Genomic DNA, 12513 nt, shown 5'->3' with positions numbered 1-12513 from the left:
CGCCATAAGCTGGTGTTTTAAGCGTTTCGGTGTTACGTCGACCACTTTTTAGCTCACCAAAAAAGACTGCCTTTGGCATGCGTTCGTCTGAGATTCGTCTCCCATACATGATACTGCTCTGTCCAGCGTAACTGTCGGACTTAAAGAATTCCCTCTATACAGAGGCCGCGGATACACATTTGAGACCAAAAGAAAATTTGCTGCGAGGACAGACGCAGACGCTAAAAGAAAATCTTAATCGAGCACCGCGGACAATGGTTATGCTTGCCTTGGATGTGGCAAGATATGTAGGTCACAGCTGCAATCCTCATTAATTTTCGGACTCTAAGACAAGCCTTATTATTATTATTATTTTGCTGGTGAATTATTACCATGTGTTCATGCTTCGGTGTCTACTGTCCTGTACCAAAACAAAGGAAATGGTCATAACACAGCTTCTCTACGCCTTACTTGCTCACACTAAACATGATATCCATCTAGCGGTCAACGAGTTTGCGTACGCTGCAGCCTCTTTTGATTTAACTATAAACCTCGGTAAAAAGCTTGGAGTTAGGGCGTGTTGACGGAAAGCCCAGGAGAGATCTGAATGGAGGGATGTGTAAAAGCAGGTCATAGCACCACTGGGATGGATGGATGGCAAAAGCCGGTATGAACTTCTTATAGTCCGACAGTCAGGCTGGGCAGGGCACGTATGCCGTATGGGTAACGAGCATATTATTCGGCGTAACAGAGATGCCCTACGGAAACGTTTCTTTAAAAAACTAATGCAATGATTTAAGTCTAATAAGAAAAAATGAGCCATTTTACTTTGTCACTAAGTGCATGTTTTACCCTATAACGTAGAGAAGTTACATTGCAAAGACTTCTTCCAAGCCAATAATAGTAAGCCTACAATAGTTTTACGCAAAAGATGGATTGCAAAACTTTAAGACGGACTTGAGCTGTAGTTTGTCTAGACTGTAGGAGGACTTAAAAGACTTTAAATTTAATCGACATGTTCAATTAGGCCTACAATTAGAACTAACAGAACACTAAAACAACTCTTCAGATTAGTAGTCTTTATCCGATCGTTCATTTTCGTAATTACAAGAATATTCCCAAAATGACTTCGGGTATATAACCTTCCGAAATTATTTAACCGAGCGAGGTTCGGCCACCTGGTACAAAAATATTCTCAAAATGACTTCGGGTATATATCCTTCCTTAACAAATTATTCATCCGAGCGAGGCTCGGTCACCTGATATTATAGATAGTTAAAAGTAATAAAAGATACCAAGAATACTAATTATAGTTCATATAGATCTATATATTATATACTAATTATGACTAATAATAGACACAAGTCTAGGCTAGACTGGCCAATTCAACACCAAGATAAATCTAATTGGTTGTATTTACATGAATTGGGAGTGTACTTCTAGATCTAGATTCAAACACATGGAGTAGAAAGTAAAGGAGTCATGGACCGAGCGAGAATTTCAACATTAAACTAGTTATAACTATATAGATCTAGTAAAGCAGAATAACTTCCCTTGGTTTTTAATTCATACTTTTTTTTACTTTTTTATTGTGAGAGTTAGTTGTTTTTTTCTGATGTTGTCAGCCTAGGTATTTTAGTCAACTTTTTTATTAATGTTAAATTAACTGTCAGGAAATTGTCTTTTCAAGGAACAAATCGGTTTTATTAGCAATGTATTAAGGGCTTATAAATTCATATTAGAACATTTTTCAAGTACAACATTATTCAAAAGGTCCTTTTTTTAATATTATGAATAATGAGATTTAGGTCAGGAGAACGCGTTTCTGCAGTGAAGAATGCAAGAAAACGCTTTTACAAACTCCATTGGTGAATAATGAGCTGCAGATGTCAGGAGAATACGTTTCTGCATTAAAAAAAACACAAGAAAACCCCGAACCCCACAAGTGAACCTTATAAGGCTGTCCCAGTTGTTTTGTTTTTCGTCAAAGGTTGAGAAATGTTGCTTTTTTATTCTCATATATATATATATATGTATGTGTGTGTTTGTGTGTGTGCTGTACGCATGTTTATGCATAGGGTTAGGGTTTACCGGGCGTTAGGGTTATGGTTTGGAAAAAAATCGCCCCCCCCCCTCCAAAGTTCTGGATCCGCTAGTGGCCTTAGTCTTGCTGGCTTGGTCATGTTCATAGAATGCCACAAGGTTGACTTCCCCTGGTGATCTAACAGAATGCAAGAGAGCTGCTGGTCGTTCTTTTCTAAAGTTTGCTGATGCATGCAAACGCGACAAGAACCTCTTTGAAATTGACATTAACTGTTGGGAAAAAGTAGAACTCGATACACATGGAGAACGAGCGTAAAGAAAGTGTCCCGGACTACAGATGCCATACACAACAGTAGTAATTTAAACATAAGTTTAAAAGTACAAAGGCACCCAGTGATTACATATGCCCAACCTGTGATTGCATCTGTGTAACAAGGATTAGCCTCTTAAATCACACGAGAAGTTGCAAAGGGAAAAGATCGTCGTAAAATGCAACAAAATGCTGCAGTCACGTCAAGAAGAAACCAAAAACTAGTGATTTACCTAGGCCCATGATGCCTATGCCCCTTGTCTTTCGAGACACAATGAGTAGGGTAATTTTATGGTTGGCAACTTTGTCGTAGTTAACAATTTTCCACTTGTTCGTAATAGCCTATAGATAATTAAATGATCAACGGTAGTGAGTCAACCTTATCTTATATAATACAGATGTTACTTCAAAAAAGAAGATGATTACGTCCTACGCGTCATGCATTTAGTCATGCATATTAACCAATGACTTAAATTCTGCCAAGTCACTGGTTTTCCTGGCTAGCCCAGGCAACCCATTCCATGCCCTAATAATGAGTAATATACTTATTTAGCACTAGGGAAGAAGTAGTATTTGTACAAATTTGTCCTAGCATATGGGACGAGGAATGTGCAGGCCCTTACCCTCCACAAACTAAAAAATATATCAAAAACAGTATTATTTTTTAATAGGCCTACTAAAAAAAAAATTTTTTTTAATCGGATAATTAGGCCCTGTATTGAAATTACAAGTAGGCTACTATATTTCTTCTAAAATATTGCATGTTTTTACAGATAGTATTATAACTAAGTGGATTTAAAAAAAAAAATAATTAAAGCTTTCGAAAAAGTATTGGGACCAGAACTTCCACAAATATTCTGCCCCGGGGTCTCCACATACTCAAGTCCGACCCAGATTAGAGCAACAGTACTTATAGCTAATATTCTTTACATTTATACACTCTCGGCTGGGTTTATTAAACAACAACAATATAAAAAAACATAGACTATGTGGATTATCACTGTGACTCGTCAGCTTATAGTGACCACGAAAGTCTTGGTCATCACCCAAACAGCGCCCTACAAATTCTAGACTAGATCTAGATTAGCTATAGATCTTACGCTAGATCTGTATAGAAAATTTTCTTTAGTGAAATCTACTAGTATCTCACTATCTGAAGGTAAATTTTAGTGGGTCAATTACTTCAATTATTATAAGATTATTAAAGATAAGATAAGATAGACTTAGACTTAGACCTATTAAATTAAACTTTAGGCCTTTAGTTTAGGCTATTACTTAAGTTAGAGTTTATTAGACACTGACACTAGATCTGAGTTTATATTTTTTATATACTTATATTAGGTACTTTGACAAAAATTCAAAATAAATATATATGAACAGAAGCTATTTAATTATGTAGAGCTTGCAGAGACTCAGAGAGAGGGTTACAATGATCATGCATGATGTATAACCACATTTATCTTTCTATGTTATATAAGGGCAAAGTTATGCCTTTTTATGTGTAGAAAAATGGACTAAACTAAGGCTTAAGCCTTAGGTAGAACAACTTTTTAAACTGAATGTTTTTGATAAATGACAATATAATATGTCATTTATGATTATCATGATCTATGTTTCTAAGCTACTAGATCTAGATTAATCTAGAACAGAAGTTTTATGACATTTTTATTTTTAGTGTCTAATAATTTTGCCTATGTCCTATGTCTAGTCAGTCTAGTACAGTGGTTCTCAACCTTTTCAGCTCCATAACCCCCAATACAGTTTTCCACTAAAAAGTGACCGTGACCCCAAACATAATTTTGAATTTGTTTTTGTTCATTCGTACTATTCATAGGCCTAGGTAAATGTCATTTAGCTAATTTTATAAAATCTTTATCAATATATATATATATATATATATATATATATATATATATATATATATATATATATATTTTATATCCATGTCAATTCATTGTTAGAAATTCGAACATAACAAAAGCTTTATTTAATGTAAAAAAAATGATTAAATTAAAAAATCAGTGCATATTTTATGATTTTCATTTATTTATTAAACTTTTATTGCATGTTTTTTTTTTATATTGAAAGTTTAATTTAAGTATTGATTAGTATGGAAAACTATTTACATAAAGCTTTTGGCAGTGCTTTTGTTGCTATCAATGAATTATAAAGTGAGTTATGATGAACCTAATATTAAAATCATTTCCTGAATTATCTGATGGATAATATCAGAAGACATGTTTGTTCTAAGTTTATGTTCATGAGTTGGTCCATAATGAATTTCTTATAAAACGATGGCATATTATTAATTAAATTTTCGTTTTAGATGTATATTTGTCACCCACACTTTTTATTTTATTTTATTGATGCTTAACGATCATTTTATTATTTGTTTGAAAATAATATAAGCTGAGTAAATGTATATCAATTATGGTACAAATATGCTTGTTACAAGACGTTAATAACAAACAAGCAAACACAAACTTCGGATGAAAAATAGCCAAAAAAAAAAAAAAACAATTTTCCGATGGTAATATAAATAAGCGACCCCTGGGAAATGGTCATTCGACCCATAACTCTTGCTCTCCGTAAGTATTTACCACATTCTGGTAGAATCAACACTGGTAGCGTCAGTTAGGAGAGAAAGAGTTAAGGTGGTCCCGACCCACAGGTTGAGAGCCCCTGGTTTAGTATATATACAAAAATAATTTGTGGCCAAAACATTTTACTATGAGAATGCTATAACTTTTTAACCCTTACAGATAAGTGAATGGAATTTTCATCAGCAATGCATGAACATGTCCTAATATTTATCCTAATTTCAAACGTGTGATAGGCAGAATTTGTATTTAATATTAAAATGGGGTTACATGTAGAAAAGAAACAATCGACAATGAAGTACTTTTTCACACTTGAAAAGTCTGTCACTTTTGAACCATAAAAGATAATTGAATAAAATTTTAAACAGAAATGCATGAATTGGTATGGTTCTTTTTATAATTTTGAAACTTGAGTTAGAAGGTAACAAACATTCTTTTCTTTTATAAAGTAATGTCGCATTTTAAAAAATGACACACACACATTTTAAATGCTTCAAGTGCTGTAACTTTTTAAACTTCAGTAAAAATTTTCAAAAGAAATCCATTATAATTGTGTGTCATTACTTATTATTAAACCTGAGATGCACATTGCTACTTTGTGGCCTGTCTTATCAACTAACTAGCAAATCTGTGGTGATAGTAAATGCGTCACCAGGTCACGGAAAAATAATTTTCCAATATGATTTTATTTCTTGCACTCCATGTCCATGTGGTTGACATATTTGTCAAATTGTTACATCCCTTCCTGTCACTGCCACATCAGCGTGCATGACAATTATGCCAGGAAAAAAAGCTACAAAAAAAGTAGTACTTTTTCCTGGTTAAAAGGCTCACTCAGCCACATCACCCTAAGTCACGCCCATCGCCAATCGTTTTCTCTGCATGAAAAAAAAGTTCAGTTTTTACTCATGATTGAAAGCAAGATTTAACACTCTAAACCAGCAGCATCAAATACTCAATTTAAAAAGAAGATTTAAAATCTTTGAAACAAGAATAAGCAAATTTGTTTAAGTATCAAGACAAGAAATCCTATCTATCTAGAGTTCTGATTGACTGATATCAAAATTGGTCTAAATCTAGATCTAATAATAAATAACGATTATAATTGTTTCCATGGTACCTCTGTTGGGAAGAAAAGAAGTAAATTAATATGACTGAAGTGTCTGAAGGGTCTCAATGAGCCTTGTTTCCTTTAAAACAAGTATTAAGATTCTAACTCTTACCTTAGTAATTCTGTTCTGTTTTGAAAAAATGAAATGACTCAGGACAGCACTTATAAAGCCCAACAACTAAACTGTTATTCAATGGATACCAGCACATATAGAACTAGAAAGAAATGAGAAGGCTGACACATTTGCCATTGCACTCAATCCATAAAAAGAAATGAAGAATGTAATAGTGAATAAAATAAATAAGAAATGGATTTCTATTTCCCAGTAATCTATAAATTGTAATTATATAGTCCATTTCTTAAAAGTGTGTGTAATTCAGTTTTTATGCTGAGTATATTGTTGATTTGCTAGATAAATTTTGATAGATATGAGAAATGTTTTATATAGTGTTGTATGAAAGATAAAAGAATAAGTAGTCAAGGTAAAGAAAACTACTAAGAAGGAACCACATGACCAGTTAAGCAGATTTAAAATGTTTTCTTGTGATGATCGTAGAAAAGACAACTTAATTTATTATGTTAAACAATGTTATGGTGCAATTCATTATTTTCTGAAATATTTGACACAAATTTTCCCTTAAAATCCAATATCACCTTTTCATTTAGTCTGTTGTTCTGCCGTTACCTCCAATCCTTTTTTCATCTTTTGCTCTAAGTTAGAATCTCTTTCACTGACAGGCCCGTCCATTTTTTAAAATGTTTCTTTCCATCGCTTTACAAAACAGTTTAAATGTATTTGTGCAATTGGTTTTGAAAAAATTATGTATATATTAAGAATTGTAATATATGTAATGTCATTTATAAAAAAAAAACAATGTCAAGGCTGTTTAAAAAAAAATACTGTTTAAACAATAAACATTTTGTGCAACATTGGTATTATATGCACACTAGCGCGTCAGTGCAACACCACTTGTGTTTACGTAAATAAATTGTGTAACACAAATATTCTACAGTTTGTCAGTAAAGCCAAAAAGTGAATTGAGATTCTTCTGTCTTGTGTTCTAGTTTTTCCTAGCCTATATTTAGAGTGAGCCATTTTGGAATTTAGTGCGTGTGCAGTTGATGGTCCAATTGTTACAGTTGGGGGATGTTGAGTTGCAGAAAAGTTACATAAAGTTACATGCATGTCAAGAAAATTCTATTTATGATGTAATAAGATATTCTCATAGACTTTCATAGGTATTACCTAGATATATAACTTTCCTAGAAATGTCTAACTTGCTTTATTTCAACTTTCTTAAAAAGAAATAAATTGAGTAACTTGATTTACTTTCCTATTTATTGTGCATAAAGTAAGAATTTTTTTTTTTTACAGCTAAATGGCTGTCACTTCCCAAGGCATAGTGGATCCATATTTAAGACAAGTAATACCACTTGTAGAAACTTCTTGTAAAACAATCCAGGAAATTACAGATTTAAGCTTGAATATGCAGCCACAAAATCATGTACTGGAATGTATAAAGAATATTGATGACTTTGGTTATTCCTACATTGTAGTAGAAACAATTATCAGCAAAGCCAGAACTTGCAGACCTTGTGAAGTAACTACCAGTACCACAGGAGAATTGTTGAAATTGGAATTGGCAGCAACATACACAGAAAAATTAAAGAATGTTCTTTTGAAGTATTTTGTAGCCCACAAGGATTTAACGGTATGGCTTTTTTTTTTTATTATAAGTAAAAATCTAAATAAATATTGACATTGATGATGTTGGCCTTCTTCTCAGTGGCAGGACTACTATGGTTCACCTTTTCATGTCACTGTGTAGCCCTATTTTGTGGAGACAAAGTCCACATATATCACAGGTTAAGGTGGCTTTCACTTTTGGTGGTAGAAGAGCCGGCCATTTTTCGTATGGCACGCTTTTATTTAGAGCTGAGACGCATGTTTTGTCACTGTCCATAGCTTTCACAGGCTCTCTCCATCTAGTGCGGTGCAGTATCAATGTTCACTGTTTTGAGATCCCGTTCCATTACATTCACGTAACCTCCATTACACTGTTGTATGTACTCAGTATCATGAGATTATTTTAAAAATATTTACTATTTAATTTAAAACTAATTTTGTCTTTGATTGTGAGGTATATACTTCGCTTTATGTATGTATGCAAATCGCTTATGTGAATATGCCAACTACTAAGTAAAAGAAGCCAATATAAAATGCAAAATGTACAATAGATTAATCATAAACTGATTGTGAAAATACAGTTAAGTGGGAGCCTAGCCTAACAAGTGTGATTAAATTAAAATGGATAGTTTATTTAAGGACAAAGGAATAGGTGAATAGCCAATCTTTCACTCATTTGAAAAAAGTTATTTCCTATGGTCTAGATCAGTGGTTCTCAACCTTTTATGCTCGACAATCTCCCACTCTGCCGCGACCCCCCGCACACACACACACCTATAGAAGAATAGACAAAAACAATCCCCAAGGGGGTAGCGACCCACTGGTTGAGAACCCCTGGTCTAGAGACTTCTAGTTTAAGTAGCCTACTATATACTAGTATGATATTAAATACATTGAACACATTTAAACACTCCATGTATACTAAATTCATAAAATCCATTCTTTCTTTCACCTCTTACTTATATAGATTCCCCATCTTTTTTATGGTTCATAGTACTGATAAATAGTTAAAAAAATGGTGCATTTTAGAGGTGAAAAGATGGTTTCACATAGTTCCAAAAACAAAACTTTGTTTTCAGATAAAAAGTAGCCTATGCACAAAACTTTTGGAAGTTTTAAAATACCGATATCATTAAATTGGATTTCCAATATCTTCAGTTTGTAGGGTAGTTCTTCCTCTTTTAAGGTGCTACTAAAAATGAGCAAAAAAAGTTAATAGCAACTGAAACAAAAAATTAAAAAATTACTAATATTTTAATTAAAAAATAAATATTTATGAATTCAACTTCATGTCTTTTAGCAATTCAAATGGCCTTCACATGCTTTTCCTTGACTTTTCTATGCTAATTAAGGCCAAAAAAAAAAAGTGTAGACAAGCATGAAGAAAAAAGAGAAAAAAATAACATTTCCGTCTCCATATGAAGTCCAAAATCTTGATTTTACCTTTGTGTAATCTTGATTTTACCTTTGTGTAATCTTGATTTTACCTTTGTGTAATCTTGATTTTACCTTTTGATGTAATCTTGATTTTACCTTTTATGTAATCTTGATTTTACCTTTGTGTAATGTTGATTTTACCTTTGTGTAATCTTGATTTTACCTTTTGTGTAATCTTGATTTTACCTTTGTGTAATCTTGATTTTACCTTTGTGTAATCTTGATTTTACCTTTTGTGTAATCTTGATTTTACTTTTGTGTATTCATGTTTTAGTTTGTTGCATCAAGCTGCCTTTGTTACATTTGTTATTGCCCAGTCTGAAAAATCTTGTCCAGAATCTAATTTTAATAATATTAATCCTTTTCAGCTGAATGAAAACGTGTCAAGAAAAACCAAGAGGCTTTTGGATTTGAAGATTGGTATAGATGATTTTTCTACTACTATTGATACCGTACTTGACTTTTACACCCAGGGGTCCATTGGGTTGAAACTTAAGGAACATACTCTCCCAAGTGTTGAAGAACTAAAAGAAATAAAAAGAAATATTTGTGCTGTTAAGGATGAACTCAAGCTTAATGAATTGCATTCTTATTTCCTAGATTTTAAAGATGATTTAACTATTTCAGAATCTCATATCTTATGCCAACTTTTGGGTTTAGATAACAAATATGGGGATTATCTTGACTCTCTTGATGATAAAATGTTGGATCATGATAATGTGTTATATTATATTTTAAGATTTTTAAATGAAAGATCAAAGGAATTAGAATTCGATTCTGATGGCACAACAGGTGTTTGTACTGATTTAGTGAAGTTAGGATTCACACAGAAAGGCTCTGATGCAATAGTTAGAAACATTCCCCATGAACTAATAGCACTACAGATCCCATCTTTTTGGGGAGAGAGATTCCTAGAGTATGTTTTTAGGAATCATCCACTTTTATGCAATATTTCAAGCAATCGATTTCCATTTTCTGACAAAACTATTGATTGTTGGTTTGAAGAAAGAATATCAACTAGCAAAAGAGATGAACCTGATGAAAATATCCCATGGTTTAATGTTAAAATGATGAACTGTTCATCTCAGAGAATAGGAACTACAATGATTGAAGAATATTTAATGAAATTACAAGATGACGACAGGGAAAGTATGTTCCTATTTCACGGAACTACTCACCACAGGGCAAAGTCAATTTTGGAATGGGGCATTAGAATAGGTCATGGCAAAGATGGGCTTGATTTTTCAAGCGGAGACGGGATATACTTGTCTGAAAATTTCAAAGACGCTTACATGTGGGGCGCAGCCGGCCGTGGAGATCATATTGCAGTGTTAGTCTTTCAAATTAAAAAAGATATGCTAGATGAAGAAAACATTCTGAATTTGACAGAAGACAAAGAAAAGTGGGAGAAAATAGTCAAGCTGTGCAGAACACAGTATCGTGACCAAAAAGCTTTTAAAAACCTGTTGATGGGTATCAAATTAATTAAAGGATGCATGAGTGTTAACCCAAAAGCTATAGCTCAGGGTAAAGAAGTTCCTGAGGGCTATGGACTAAGTAACATTCAGATTTGCGTCAGGGAAACAGAATTTTCAGTGAAATTGGGAAGCTTAAACAACATTTGTTGTATAATTTTTTTCTAAAATGTTAGTTGTCAATTATGCCTTTTTTTCTTTTTGTGGAAATTCAATGTTTAATTAAGTTCCTTGAGAAAACAAACTATTTTAAATTGTAACTTTTTGTTGTTGTTTGATATTCACTACTGGTCTTTTTCATATTAGATGATAAATAATGGTCTACAATTTAGACCTTTATGCAAAACTTCCAAGTACATTTTCTGTCATTTGTTTTTTTTTTTTTTTTTTTTTTTTGTTTAAAATAAAATGCAAGTTTCTATTTCAATTTAATAAATGGACAATTAGAAAAATTGTCACATTAGTTAATTATTCTTGATGTTGTTTTATCCTGTTATTATTGACTAGAAAAAAAAATCAAAATATTTGAAATCTTACATTTACATGATACATTTCAACTTCAAAATTAATATAAAAATACACTTGAGCTGATGTCTGTTCATTGATATAATCATTGAATATAGTAGCAATTATACATGTCTGAGAAAAATACTGAATGTCAAATGGCAAGACCAAATACCAGGTACTTAAGTCTTTCATTATGACAAAGTGGTCATCATCGAACCACGATGGACGAACTATAATATAATAGGGATAATATTTTTTGTAGGGCTCAAGTAACCTCCATTCAATTTTTATTTTCTTAATGTATTTTAGACGTACATAAAACAGAACACCTATTCTAACATAATGAAAGTCAAAGTTAAAATTCCGAAACATTTCTTCTTTCATTATTTCTTCTTTCATTGTTCAGGTTGCCACTCATCATCAAAAGTAAAGTAGCAATAATACATAAAACACTGAACCATAATCTTCAAATACAAAAAAAAAACAAAATTTAATAAAATACTCAGAAAGACACAAAAATAAAGGCACATTCATTGTCCCATATGCTAGGACAAATTTGTACAAATACTCCTTCTTCCCTAGTGCTATTAGAGCATGGAATGGGTTGCCTGAGTCAGCCAGGAAAACCAGTGACTTGGCAGAATTTAAGTCATTGATTAACATGCATGACTAGATGTAGGACGTAATCATCTTCTTTATTTTAGTAACGTCTGTATTATATAAGATTTGTTTCTTCTGCTGGAATATTAAGGCTTCAATGTCGGTAGCTTCATTTTCATTCACTTTTAAGCTTGGACTTTGAGGATGCTGTCTCTTGTTTGCGCCAATCTCACAGTGCTAATTGATCGCCAGTTGCAATGGACCTCATTCACCAATCGTAAACAAACATTTAGCCACGTGGTGCTCTATCTCTTCTATATAATTTACTATCTCGTGTTTAATTCATGATAGTTGTCACGTGACAGTTTTTTTTTTTCGTTTTTTTTTTTTTTATCAATAAGATCACATGACTAAATGTTTGTTTGTTTACGATTGGTGAATGAGGTCCATTCTACTCATTCATATTGTTACGTATCTCTCTGCTATCCAGACTCTCTGCTAACTGCACCACACGACACAAAGAACCTCACAACTCAGGGCTCCAAAGTAACAGTAGCAATTTAATCTCAAATACATTACAAACACTGTACAGTTGGCAACAACATCACACTAACTGTCCAAAAACCTAGCCTTGCTCAGCCTGACTTCACACACCGTGCTGTTTCTAACTTCGCCTAGTGCTGGTCACATTGCGAGGTGACGTGAAGTGTCTTGACTCAAACACACTTGCTCTTTTACAGGGTCTCGACTGGCCTTCCAGAACC

At 32.9% G+C, this 12513-nt stretch overlaps 1 protein-coding gene across 1 annotated transcript; it reads left to right on the top strand.

The window, feature by feature from the left end:
- Window positions 1-3355: 3355 nt before the first annotated feature.
- Window positions 3356-11004, top strand: LOC129926526 (uncharacterized). Its single transcript, XM_056031234.1, has 3 exons — window positions 3356-3491; window positions 7419-7755; window positions 9536-11004. Exons 2-3 carry the CDS (start codon window positions 7423-7425, stop codon window positions 10808-10810), a joined length of 1608 nt encoding a protein of 535 aa, XP_055887209.1. The 5' UTR covers window positions 3356-3491; window positions 7419-7422; the 3' UTR covers window positions 10811-11004.
- The last annotated feature ends 1509 nt before the right edge of the window (window positions 11005-12513 follow it).

The sequence above is a fragment of the Biomphalaria glabrata genome, chromosome 5 (genome assembly GCF_947242115.1).
Source record: "Biomphalaria glabrata chromosome 5, xgBioGlab47.1, whole genome shotgun sequence".
Lineage (NCBI taxonomy): Eukaryota > Metazoa > Mollusca > Gastropoda > Planorbidae > Biomphalaria > Biomphalaria glabrata.
This window is presented reverse-complemented; position numbering and strand designations above follow the sequence as displayed.